The sequence below is a fragment of the Vulpes vulpes genome, chromosome 5 (genome assembly GCF_048418805.1).
Source record: "Vulpes vulpes isolate BD-2025 chromosome 5, VulVul3, whole genome shotgun sequence".
Classification (NCBI taxonomy): Eukaryota; Metazoa; Chordata; class Mammalia; order Carnivora; family Canidae; genus Vulpes; species Vulpes vulpes.
In genome coordinates this window covers 106041401-106055290 of record NC_132784.1, presented here as the reverse complement: position 1 = coordinate 106055290, position 13890 = coordinate 106041401, and the positions used below count along the sequence as shown (strand labels likewise).

At 37.4% G+C, this 13890-nt stretch overlaps 1 protein-coding gene across 2 annotated transcripts in view; it reads left to right on the top strand.

Moving 5' to 3' along the window:
• Positions 1-12449, top strand: part of EPRS1 (glutamyl-prolyl-tRNA synthetase 1) — a 62784-nt gene extending 50335 nt beyond the window's left edge. For both annotated transcript variants that reach the window (XM_025991306.2, XM_025991305.2), the window contains 6 exons: positions 88-285; positions 674-847; positions 4769-4929; positions 6987-7065; positions 11917-11981; positions 12081-12449. In XM_025991306.2, coding sequence (XP_025847091.2) covers positions 88-285; positions 674-847; positions 4769-4929; positions 6987-7065; positions 11917-11981; positions 12081-12231 — 828 coding nt within the window. In that variant the 3' untranslated portion in view covers positions 12232-12449. The remainder of the gene's footprint in view (positions 1-87; positions 286-673; positions 848-4768; positions 4930-6986; positions 7066-11916; positions 11982-12080) is intronic.
• Positions 12450-13890: the final 1441 nt, after the last annotated feature.

The following is a 13890-nucleotide window of genomic DNA, read 5'->3' as shown; positions in this document are numbered from 1 at the left end:
ATCATTTTAAAGTGTATGGTCTTACCGAAATCATTTTCAAAGGCATAACTAGTTCTTAAAATTAATGCTTATATTTCTCTATCTTAGGGAGGAACATCACATCATTTAGGGCAGAATTTTTCCAAAATGTTTGAAATTATTTTTGAAGATCCAAAGACACCAGGAGAGAAACAATTTGCCTATCAGAACTCCTGGGGCCTGACAACTCGAACTATTGGTGTTATGACAATGGTTCATGGAGACAACATGGGCTTAGTATTACCACCACGTGTAGCTTCTGTTCAGGTAAGAAAACTATTTCTGTTTATCATTCTTTTTATAAAATACAGTCTGTATCTTAGTATTGTGTAGCTATGTGTATCATATCTGTTATTTTTTTCTCTTTTAATTTTTAGCTGCTTTTTATACAAAACTTTTAGAAATCGTTTTTTGAAATGGTTTACAAGAAGTTTAATGAAATATAGTAGGTCAAATGAAGGTGCACTTAGCATAGATGAGTAATATGCAGCTGATTGGTAGACATTCCATGGAGATTAGAAATCACAAAAGTTGATCTGTGTTAAAATTTGTTGTCCCCCAGAGGTTTTGATTCCTGCATATCATGCAGCAGCATGACTATAATACTTTGTACGCTATTTCTTTGTATAAATTTGTGATACTATGTTGGTTCTAGGTTGTGGTTATTCCTTGTGGCATTACAAATGCACTTTCTGAAGAAGACAGAGATGCTTTGATTGCAAAATGCAGTGATTATCGAAGGCGGTTACTCAGTGTTAATGTTCGAGTTAAAGTTGATTTGCGAGATAACTATTCTCCGGGTTGGAAATTCAATCACTGGGAACTCAAGGTAAATTCTTCAGTTGCATCTTTTACTTCCATACTCCCAATTTGGATTTAGATTTTCTTTATGTAAGCTTTTATAAAACATAAGACTTTCTCATTACTCTTCTCTGTTTGGATGGTTGTAAGTTTTTTTTCTTCTTCACTTAAATTTCACTTAATTTTCACACAGTCCAAATCTTTTTAAGAGTCATACTTAAAGTTTATATATTTGTTAAAATTAAAACCTTTTTTGTGGAAGTTTATTTTTATTACATTAGGATAAAAATGTTCTTGAAGACCTTGTATATGATTAATAAACCTCAAAGGGATGTTATACTAAAATGTTTATACCAGGAATTCATATAATAAATAAGCTATTTAAACAGTAAGACTATCAGAATAATGGTACATGATTATCTCCTAGCTGTCATTTTGACAGCTGATCAGTAAAACATAAATTAATATCATATTTGGTTTTTCATACTACATTGTTTCATACCCATTTGTTGATTTTTATTTTGTATATTCAAGGCTAAATTCTGATTTTAATGTTTTTAATGTGAATTTCATTTATTGCACATTGTCATTAGTAGATGATCTATTTTCTAAATTCTATTTTTTCCAACATCTCGAATTTAACTTCTTTCATATGCTTTACTAAGGGAATCTTAATAGATTAAGCAGTTAGGGTAGTCAAGAATTTCTAAACTCCTATTATAGGAAATAGATGAGAAGATGTAGTAATATTGCAGCTCCAAGGTGATTCCAAGTGTGGAAGCTCAGCAACATTGGGATTTTTCAGTATGAACACATACAGGGTTCCCAAAGTTGCTGATATATATACCTCTATTTGTTTTAATCGACCCCTAATGTCAATCTTCTGTGCTAAAAATTAGTAGTTATATTGATTTTGTTCCCTTTTATATAATACACCATTCCCTTTACTTATTCTACCTTTAGTGAAGACTTTAAAAATAAATATTTTCTCACATAATTTTCCTTTGATTGCAGTATTTTTTTTTTACTTAGAAATAATGGTTGTGTGATTCCAGTAGCAGCCTGTTTGACCCTATGCGTTCTTGCCTGAGATTCCAGATGTTAAAGGAGAAACGTTTTCTTTGCTACAGGCTGGATTGAAAGGGGAGAAAAGGCATCCATATACACTTCTCCCTTCTATGTTCCTCCTCTCCTCACTTCTTCTAGTAGAACTGACTTGACTTTGTTCCTCTCTCCCTCTGGTTAATACCCTGATGAGCCCACACGTGAAGGAGATACTTAGTATGAGTAGCTTCTGCTTCAACTTCCTTGTCTTCAATTCTCAGGAAGAAAACAGAGCACCTTAAGTTCTCAACTAGATGCCTAAGAATAAAGAACACTGAGAGGGGTCACTAGTTAGTGAAAAGCACTGATAGTACTTCTTAATGCCATTTTATCTCCATTTAATCCAAGGATTCCGGGATCCCTGGGTGGCGCAGCGGTTTGGCGCCTGTCTTTGGCCCGGGGCGCGATCCTGAAGACCCGGGATCGAATCCCACATCGGGCTCCCGGTGCATGGAGCCTGCTTCTCCCTCTGCCTGTGTCTCTGCCTCTCTCTCTCTCTGTGTGTGACTATCATAAATAAATAAAAAATTAAAAAAAAAAAAAAAAAGATTAATCCAAGGATTCCTGAGGAAAAAAAATATTTTGGAAGATCTAGTTTCGTATTCATTTGGTAGTGATTAACTTTGTACAAAGAGGCAGTTGAGGGGGTGAGGTGGGATGTGTATGTATTGGGAGACCCAGTTTAATAACTGGGGCTTATGGTTTGGTTACCACTCCAGAGCCCAGTGACTCCCACTTCTTTAGTACCTCTTCCTGTATTATGAAAATAGGGGAAAATAATATGAGTGAATTAACTTTTCTTTTTTCCTCTTCTTTTTTAAAGATTTTATTTATTTATGAAAGACACAGAGAGAGAGGCAGAGACACAGACAGAGGTAAAAGCAGGCTCCATGCAGGGAGCCTGATGGTGGGACTCGATCCCGGATCTCCAGGATCACGCCCCAGGCTGAAGGTGGCGCTAAACCGCTGGGCCACCGGGGCTGCCCAACTTTTCTTTTTACTGTATTGGATGACTAAGATAATTTTGTGTTGTTACTAAAAAGAAAAACAAGCAAACCAAAAACAATCCTCTATGAGTAAAGTCGTAACTTTCTACTTAGAAAAAATGATCAACAAAATATCTGCCTCCTCTGTGATTTGGCTTCAGGTTATCTTTCTAGCCATTGCCACCCACTCCCCTGTATAGAATGCCCTCCTCATCCCGCATGGGCTTTGTCACTCTGTGCCAGGTTATTCTTTTTTTTTTTTTTTTTTAAGATTTTATTTATTTATTCATGAGAGACACAGAGAGAGGCAGAGACACAGGCAGAGGGAGAAGCAGGCTGCATGCAGGGAGCCTGATGTGGGACTTTGGGACTTGATCCCGGGACTCCAGAATCATGCCCTGGGCCAAAGGGAGGCGCTCAACCATTGAGCCACCCAGGTGTCGTGCCCATGCCAGGTTATTCTCATGCTAAGATGCCCTCTCACCCAAATGAGGGTGTGTTGCCCTGCTCTGGGCTGCCATGGCTCTCCTCGTCCAGGAGCCAGTCATGTTGCTGCTAGTTGGCTTGTCATTTTAGTTCCTTTACTCAGGAATAGTTGTTCAGCCTTTCTTTGTCCTTCATGACATGGGCATTTTTGTAAGTATAGGTCAATTATTTTATAGAATATTCCTCAGTTTTGACGAAATTTCTCATTAATTTTTGCCTTTTCTAGTAACTTTCCTTCTCTCTTCCAGCTGAGGATAGTTTCCCACTTCTGATTTTCTGTATGCATGCCTTATTTACTTGGCAAAACATGAAGCTAAAGGACAGGATCTGTTTCTTCTTATTCCTCTTGTAAATCTCATTGCAGTTAGCACTGTTAACACATGCATACATTAGGTGAATAAAGAAAAAACAGTAAAATGATGTAATATTTAGCATACAATAATTTGTTCCATGGTGTTCATTATTTTATAAGTCTTCCCTATAGGTAAATCTTTTTCTTTTTTTGTAGAATAACACTTAAAAATTTTCCTGTGACTTTGATTTGGGGGACTCTTATCAGATATACTCTATATATAGGGACTCTTAAATTGGAAAACTCCAAATTAGTTTTAGAGGATCATTTGCTCAAAAAAAAGTTTAAAAAACACCTACTATTTATCAGGTAAGGTTCTTGATCTTAAAAATAAGGTATCTCTGGGCCTTTTTCCCCTCCTGGAATATGCATAAGGGTTGAACATTCCCAGGCTTAAACTTCCTATACTTTCTTTGTAGAATCCAAAGGGAATAGGGGAATGGTTCCCAGAATATAGTCCTAGCATCACTTGAGAACTTGTTAGAAATATGATCCTTTAGGCCCCATTCCTGAACTTGCTGTAATAAGAAATTCAAGCGGGTAGAGCCCAACAAGTCTGTGCTTTGACAAGCCCTTCACAGATGCTGCTGCATGCTAGAGTATCCAGAGCTAAGACCTACCAACCAAACCACACCATTGTGCCATGAATGAGTCACAGATGTGCCAAAGTGATTTGGGGTGGCCTTCAGTTCAAAAAGCCTTCTCTGGTTCTCACCTTGTGTCATATATACAAAGGGACCTTTCTGTGCTGCTCTTTTGTGAGAAAAGTTAGGAATATTGATCTAGACAGCACTATCCTCATGTTTTTCCATTAAACACTCTTAGCTCAAAACCACTTGGGCAGTACATTTTTTCTTAGTTTTATACGTTCTTATTGGAATAGGTTTCTGTATGATCTCAGGAATATTGCCTGCACTTTTTATTGTTTGCTTTTGCCTTTGATTTTTTTGGTTTTTATGATTTATAGTAGGTAAAGCCATGAATGGAGACAGGCATATATCATGCCTTTTTTGTTTTTTAGGGGGTTCCAATCAGACTTGAAGTTGGGCCACGTGATATGAAGAGCTGCCAGTTTGTAGCTGTCAGACGAGATACTGGAGAAAAGCTGACAGTTGCTGATAATGAGGCTGAGACTAAACTTAAAGCTATTTTGGAAGACATCCATGTGAACCTGTTTACAAGGTTAGTTCCTTAGGATTGCTTTTGTCTCTGATCTAGTTTTTGAGAGCTGTACCGAGGAATTTTTTGAGTGCCCCAACTGTAAGTCATCTTTCTCTCTGAACTCTCATGGTTCTTAATTTGCCTTTCTCTTTGTTTTTGACTTGGTATCATGATTTTTCCAAGGGCTTTCTGCCTTCTACGATTTGCAGAGCTGGCCTGTCTGACCCATGGACTAATTTGGGTTGACTTTAAGTCCAGGCTTTTATGACATATAACTTTGAGGGATAAGGCATTGATTCTCACCTGCTGGATACACATTAGCAGCACTACCTAGGAAGCTTTAAAAAATACCAGTGCCTAAACCCCTCTCCAGAGATGTTAATTTAGTTGGTCTAGAGTGAGGGTGGCAGCTGTAGTTTAAAAGCTCCCCACGTGATTATGACATGTAGCTAAGGCTATTGACTGGGATTGGAAGCCTGAGGTAAAAGGAAGCTTCAGGGTTGCCCTGGCCTGTGGAGATGGGTCTTCTAGAATCAGAAATATCAGGGCAGAGGCACTAGAAGATCGGTGCATAGGTGTGGCACCTTATTTTCTTTCCTACTCACCTGTGGCAAAGAGGATGGCCCACTACCACTTGCAGTAGAGGCTCATTTTGGGAGAAGGTAGCACCTTCATCTTATGTATTCATAGGTCTTCTCATACTTTGTACCAAACTTGTATTAGGCCTTAATAAATCATGCATTTAAGGAATGAACTAATTTTAGCCTCAGCATTGGTGCTTATGTGATTTTGGTCAAGTGATTGCCCTTCTCTTTGCTTGCTTACCCTGAAAGGGAATGATAATGAATCTCTTAACGTCAAACATTTGCTTAGCCTGCTAATGAATAGTACATTTGAAGTCCATCTGACTTCAAAACTAGTACATTTGAAGTCCATCTTAGTACCATGTAGAACAGGTAGTATTGTCAGAGGTGAAAGATCGGAAAGCTGCCTGTCCTTATTGCTGCCATTTAAGTAGTGCATTTATTTAGTACAGTGGTTCTTTGCTAGAGATTTTTCTTCAGAGTCACCTGGGAGGTTTAGGAATAGAAACATACCTGAGCCTCACACCTGGAGTTTCTGATCCAGTGGTTTTAAGATAGGTTCTGGTTATCTGTAGTGTTAAAATGTTCTCTGTGTGATTCAGATGCACATCTCTGGTTGGAAAACCACTGCTTTAGAGTGGCTAAAAAGCAGTTTTTTCATTGACATTTTTGTTCAGTAGATTTGTTAATAATGTAGGTTTCATAAAGGTTTAAGCCTGAAAAGTGGTTTATTTATTTATTTTTCTGGATTTCATTGGCTGTAACTTACAGGGGCCTGGCTTACTATGAAAAAGTCAGAAGAAGAGGATTTGGTGGAGAGCGGGCAGTTACTGGCACAGAATTCACATGGTCTTAGTCCTGAGATGCAGAAAAGAAAAACATGCTTTCTCTTTCTTGGTGACCACCCATGAGTCATTCTCATGTAATGTGTGATTTTGAATGGGAAAGAGAATAATACTTATTTTCATTTTTAAAACTGGAAGTTCTTATAAAAGAATTATATAGTGTATGAAAATAGCTCAAATAATGTGTATTTATGCTCTTTGCTATTTTAACACATTTTCATGTTTGGTGTTTGAGTCTCACAATAATCCTGTAACAGACAGTTAGACTTACTTTTCCAATTTTGTAGAAGGGAAAAAACTAAGACCAAAGAGGTTTTAAAAATAACACAGACTCATAAATGGTAAGCAGTATAGCCAGGAATAGAATAGAATGTTGGTCAGTAAAGATATAATGGCAATAACAAAAGTAATTATTACTTGTTGCATGCTTGGCAAATTCTCCTTTTCTTTAGTGTTAATAGTAATACAGTGATGAGTTCATTGAGATTTACAGTATATCACTGCTAGCAGCAAAGCTGAGATTCAAATTGAGATGTTCTCACTTCCAGGATATTGCTCTTTTGTTAAATTGCACTAATTTAAAAAAAAAAAAAACTTTGTCATATTAGTAAGAAAAAACTTGTATTCTTTTGCAATTATATTTTAATAGGGCTTCTGAAGACCTTAAGACTCATATGGTTGTGGCCAATACAATGGAAGACTTCCAGAAGATGCTAGATTCTGGGAAGGTAAGAGATTTCTGAGATGTTTCGTATATAGAAATATTTCAGCAGTGGTATTTTAAGACTCACTGAATTTATGCATGATATTAATCCCTTCTTCAAGGCCAGTCACACAACAGGATTATATATTACTTCACATTCTATCCTCTGTTTTCCATTGGCTTTCCCAAAGCATTACAGCATTGTATCATTTTTGGATAGCACTGTAAACTGATTATATAAAAGCTTTTTCTCATGATTGAAATGCTGGCTAAACAGCATTCATTCTGTATGACCCCTAGTGTTTTAATTATTGAAATTTGGGGGGTGCCTGTGTGGCTCAGTCAGTTAAGCAACTGCCTTCAGCTCGGGTCATGATCCCAGGGTCCTGAGATTGAGTTCATGTCTGGCTCCCTACTTAGTGGAAAGCCTACTTCTCCCTCCCTCTCTACCCTTCTGCCCCGGTCATGCTCACTCTCTCTTTATTGCAAATAAATAAAATCTTTAAAAAAATTTTTTTTCCCTTTTCAGCTTGAATTAAGTTCCTGAAGTAAGCATTGTTGTAATGTAATGTGCATATTCCTAAAATCAGATTATAAGTCTATGTCAAGGGCAGCCCGGGGGGCTCAGCGGTTTAGCACTGTCTTTAGTCCAGGGCGTGATCCTGGAGACCCGGGATCGAGTCCCAAGTCGGACTCCCTGCATGGAGCCTGCTTCTCCCTCTGCCTGTGTCTCTGCCTCTCTCTCTCTCTCTCTCTCTTTCTGTCTCTCATGAGTAAATAAATAAAATCTTTAAAAAAAAAAAAAAGTCTGTCAAAAATTTCAATTCTCTGACCATTTATACTTTTCCTGATCTTAATTGATTGAATTTTTCTGAAGAATAAAGGGGAAAATACTGCTCATGTCTAAGCCTATTTTTCAGAATGAGTGGGTACTTCAGGCTCCTTTAAAAGACCTAGGTCTTTCTAATTAGGTACTAGTGATTCTTTAAGATTTTAAGTTTTAGGTGTTATGAGTATGCAGATGTTCTTAGCTGAAACTTTTAATTATCATAGAGAAGAGGTCCTGTTTTGCAAAATTATTAATTACTAGAATGAATCATTTATGAACTTTAGTATTCTGGTATTCATGCTTGATTATACAACCAGTCCTGTGTTCTCAGGTTATAAATGAGAGAAAACCATGGACCAGAGTCTAACTGAATTACCCTGAGCTCTACAGAGGCAGACTTGTCCTAGTATTTAGATCTTTCTTCTCAGTTTAATGTACTTTGCTCTGTTATCTTTTTGCTTATTTTTATTTATTTATTTATTTATTTATTTATTTATTTATTTATTTATTTAATTTTATTTATTTTTTTTTTTTAAGACTATTTATTCATAGAGAGACACAGAGAGAGAGAGAGAGGCAGAGACACAGGCAGAGGGAGAAGCAGGCTCCATGCAGGGAGCCCAAGGCGGGACTCAATCCTGGGTCTCCAGGATCACACCCTGGACCGAAGGCGGCGCTAAACCGCTGAGCCATCTGGGCTGTCCTAAGATTTTATTTTAAAGTAATTTCTATACCCAGTGTGGGGCTTAAACTCACAAACCCAAGATCAGGAGTTGCGTGCTCCACCAACTGAGCCAGCCAGGCCCCCTGTTTCTTTTTAATTCATGCTGAGAGTATAAGGCACAATTTTAATTGGTTAGAGTCATAACCTCTTAATATGTTACTGCATGAGCTGGGACAGTGTTAATCTCTTTGGCTCTCAGTTTACCGCTCTGTAAAATGAGTACAAGATAGATAATCTTAAAATCCCCTTCAGATCCACAATCCTTGCCTTTTTATTTTAGTTTATTGCCTTTGTGATCTTCCATTTTTCTGGTTTCCATAATTTGTCACTTGACTCGGATTACGTACTTCTAATAGAAGGCTAGGGAAATAGGAAATAGCCATCTAGCTGATGCAGTGTGTATTTTTTCTTTCACTGTGATTTATTTATGATTATTTTATTTTTGTTCCATTACTGAATTTTAAAATTTCATCTATTACAGAAGTGCTGTAGTAATCCCTGTTTGCAATACAGTCTGGTAAAGGTATTACATAAGAGTTAATAAATCGATAGAGTAACTATCAGTTAATCTCTTGCTTTCAAAGAAATGAATCTCAGCAGGTCTTAATAGAGTCATATCTTTTATTCTGCTATTAGGTCAGAGATTTCAACATCTATTCTAAAGCACAAAGTAGTATATATTAGCTGTATGTCCAAAGAGCACATAGAGATTAGAGTAGATTTGGTTTCTTGTATTCAGTAGCCACTTCCACCCCCACCTCACACCACATCGGTCAGCTTTGGTGTGGTGACTGACCATCAAGCAACCTTTGAGGCTATTGTAAATAAAGCTGTTTTTACCAGGTGGAGAGAAGGAGAAAGGGATCTTTGGAACTTGAATGTAGGTGAAAGTTTGATTTTTCTACTCTTCTTTGTTGGCCTAAATGAAAAAACAATCATATCTGATTTATAGAACTTGAGTTAATTTTTCCAACGGGATGGATGATCTTTATTAAATGAAAAAATGTTATTTTTGTATAGTTAGATATATAAAAAAATACGTTTTTTTACCGTTGACATATATTGCTAACCTGTTGATCACTATGATTTTTGAGTATTGATAATTCTCATCATTATCATTTTCTACCACAGAATTGAAGATCTCATACATTGCAAAAAATTATATCTTTTTGTAGCATAGAAAGTTAATAAAAAAAATTAAAGACCTTTCTGTAATTGAATAAACAGCATGAAATTGTATTATCCTTTCATATAAATGAATTACATGCAAAAATAACCAGAAATTTCTGGTCTTATTACCTATACTTTACTTTGAAGCTACAAAGAATTGAAACATGGGTTTGTACAAAATTGTCATTTATGAGTCTAAGTAACTTGAGTTTGTTTCATGCTATACCATTTTAAGTTCTAAAAATTATTATCTTAGAGGTGCCTGGGTGGCTCAGTCAGTTAAGCATCTGACTGGCTCAGGTCATGATCTCAGGGTCCTGGGATCAAGCCCCACATCAAGCTCCCTGCTCAGCGAGGAGCCTGCTTGTCCTTCTGTCCCACCCCCTCTGGTCATGCTCTGTCACTCTTTCAAATAAATAAAATCTTTAAAAAAATTATTTTAGATATACCTTCTCAAGGCTCAGTAATTTTTTATTGCAGAAAAAGAAAATAAGGCCATTTACTGTAAAATCTGTTAAAGATTTGAAAGTACAGCTGTGTGTGGGTTAAAAAAATAAAATTTTCTGAGAAACCAAATTTAAATTTATTACCCAAAGACATCTTTGTGATTTAAGTCTTAATATTTTTATCATTGCACAGTGACCATGGTTAAAACTTTTCCCCCATTCTGTCTTTTATATTTAATTTTAAACAATACTTTTATGAATGTACATTCTTTTCATGCTGTTTGTACAAATGCTAATGATTTACCAAGTTTCATTCGGGAGGGGTAACTCTGGGTTATTTTGGCTCTTGTATCTCTAGGTTTATTTTTACTTCCAGTTTTCATTGCAGTTTCCTTTAAAAACTTTTAAGATATGTATTACCTCCATCCCTTCCACCTTTTCTTCACCCACTCACTCCCACCCCACCCGCAAGATTTTCCTAGCAATTTGCCACTTCTTCATTGTCTTAAGGCAGATTATGAAAATAACAGTTTATCAATTTTGGGAATTTGGCTAACACATTTTGCTGAACGAACGTAAGAGACAGATGACTAACCACTCCTCACACTGGAAGAATGTTTGTGATGAATTACTTGTTCTTTTTGTAATTTCCTCATGTCAATGTCCTTGCACTTTACTTCTTAAAGAAGCCTTTTGAACTATATTTAACCAAATTCTGAGTGCCTTGGGTTTACAGGAGAGTCTTAGTTTGAGTATGAAATGTGTAGCTCTAAATAGTTGATCAGAAATTGATGAAGCTGGATAGTTTCCTATTCGTTTTTAAACAGACATTTCTAATGTATGGGGATTGTCCACACCTTTGATCTCACGACTAACCTCGATCTCCAGGAATATTCTGTAGAACTGTTATATAATTGTTATTGCATACAAACCTCATTTTGAAGTAGACATGATATGAAAAGTTTAGGATTTACAACTGAAAGACATCTTAATTCTTGTCTAGTCCAGTACACATTTTACAAAAGAAAATTCGAAGCTAGAGATTTTCCAGCAGGCAGTGAATTTCAAAATGAGGGTAAAATCCCAGGTCTCTTGATTTTGCCCATTATTCTGTATGATCTATGAAAGAAAATTTAAGACGTTGCTTTTTCTAATAATACAAAATGATTTTTGACTTTTGAGTACCTTTGGACTTTAAAAATGATTCACTTAACCTATAACAGTGTGACATAAAGTGAGGTTTACCTGATTGTTAATTATTATTGTTAATACCAGTTTCAAAATCCATTTACTGTTTGTCATCTCCCCTCTGTCCTCCTTGTAACTGTTTACCTAAGCAGGGCAGGTGGTAGTCCAGATTTGAAATGAGGGAGGTACAGCTGGAGTTAGGACTCAGGTCTGCTCATCCTTCCTTTCTTCTCTTCGGAGACTGCTTTGTAGCTAGTTTATTTGGACATTGAAGTGTGTTACAAAGATGTTTTTGTGTTGTCTTGATGTTTTATGGTGTGTGGGTTTTGGGATCCTGGAAAAACATTTTCTGAACCCTGGCACCTCCTGAGTAGTGTTCCTTGCAGGTTTTCAAAGGTACCAGGGCCTGAAAAAGGCTGGGAGACCTGTCCTTTCTGTTTGTCAGTTTAATAGACCACTCGAGTGTTCTTTTACAGAATAGGAGTTAATAAATACTGAATATTTGTCCTTTTTTATTAGATTGCTCAAATTCCATTCTGTGGGGAAATTGACTGTGAAGACTGGATCAAAAAGACCACCGCCAGGTAAATATGGGAACAAACAGAACTTGTGAGGATCACAGTAACAACGAATGGGAATATGAAGCATAAGTAAATGGAATTATTATTTGTTTTTAATTGCAGGGATCAAGATCTTGAACCTGGTGCTCCATCCATGGGAGCTAAAAGTCTTTGCATCCCCTTCAAACCACTCTGTGAGCTGCAGCCTGGAGCCAAATGCATCTGTGGCAAGAACCCGGCCAAGTACTATACTTTGTTTGGTCGTAGTTACTAAGGGATAAAACAGAACTCCTATCTCCAACCCTCCTCACTTTTTAAAAAATTGATATTAATATCTTCCCTGATATAGACAGTTTTATGATTTTTTAAAATAAAAGTTCTAATAGGAGGTCACGTGAGACACAAACACCATATTCTTATGCCTAAATTAACAGTGGGAAAGAAGACTTTTCTGTGAACAACCCCTATAATAAATATCATGAACTAATATAATACTGTCTTATGTGCTCATTTGTTTCTGAACCCTGTGCTACGGGATATTCTTAACAAAGAGCTGTAGAAAACTGAACCCTTAGGTAACTGCTCTTGGTCTAAGCATCCCTCATGGTTCAGACCTCGAACAAGCATTGATCTCGTTTTATGTGCTCAAGTGCTTCCCTTCCTTAACTCCTGCTGAATCTAAAACTGTCCTAAACCTTTCTGTTTGAAACAAAACAACAAATGGACAAAAAGCCAAAAAACAAAAAACCCAGCTCTCCCTGGAGCTTCTCTCTATCATTACTACTAGTTACTCTGGGGTCTTCCAAAAGCATGCCATGATTTCTGAAGGAGTGGCCCCCTTACCTCCACTTCTTTTTTTGCACTTTTCTGCCCCTACCTCTGCCCCCACGCTACCACCATTTTCACTGAGATGCTGCTGCCACTTCTGACCAAAGCTTACCTCTTAGTCTCTTGAATTACCATATCAGTCTGCTGCATTTCTGCTTTGTTAAAACATTTCTTTTTTTACTAAAATTACTCCTGTGGCTTGCCCTCCCAATCTGTTTTTTTTTTTTCTCTTAGTTACAAGTCTTTCACTGGTGTTCTTCCCTTGTCCTGCTTGGTAGACATCCCTAGGCTAAGCTTCCGTACTTGCCCTCTTCTCATCTGATTTCATGTTGCAGAGAACATGAACAGGATGAGGACTCCCAACACTTTGATCTCTAGCCCTCCATTCCAGCTGCATACTGAGGTCTCTGGAATGGTCCATCCGTGTTTCAGGTCATCTGTCCCTAAGTCCTCATTTCACTGTCCACTCCTAGACCTGCTCTTCCTACAGTATTTCCTTTCTAAAGTATTAGCATGACCCAAGTCTGCTGGTAACCTAAACCAGAGCCCGAGTCATGCTAGTCAGCTCCTCCAGCACAGCATCTGCTGTGTTCATTTGGCCAGCACGACCTACCCTCACCACTGATGTGTCCCAGGTCTCCCCTTTCACAGATGCTTCGATTGCCTCTGACATCATCAGTTACTGTAATGGCCTCCAGGGTTTCATCTCAGGCAGTCCCCACATTTCCATAGGGGTCTTTTCCCTTAATCTACAATGTATTAAGATGTTCATCTTCCCCTTGAAATCTCATGGCTCACAATGGCTCTCATATCCTCACTAATAGGATAAAATGTGAACCCTTTAGCCTAGTCTGGTTTAGCCTACCTGTCCAGTAGCCTCTTCAATCCAGCAAAGTCCTTGGCAACCTAACCATTTGGGGTTTCTTGTGAACAACGTTCCATTTCCAGTCTCTGTCTCTGCCCCTTTGCCTGGAATGCCTTTTACCCCTTTCTAGTCTACTAGGTAAATCTCTTTATTTGGGGCCCTATTGTAACACGCTTTCTCACTTGGTGGTGATAAATATACACCAATAAAACAAAAAATCTTCAAAAAGAACTTGAATTT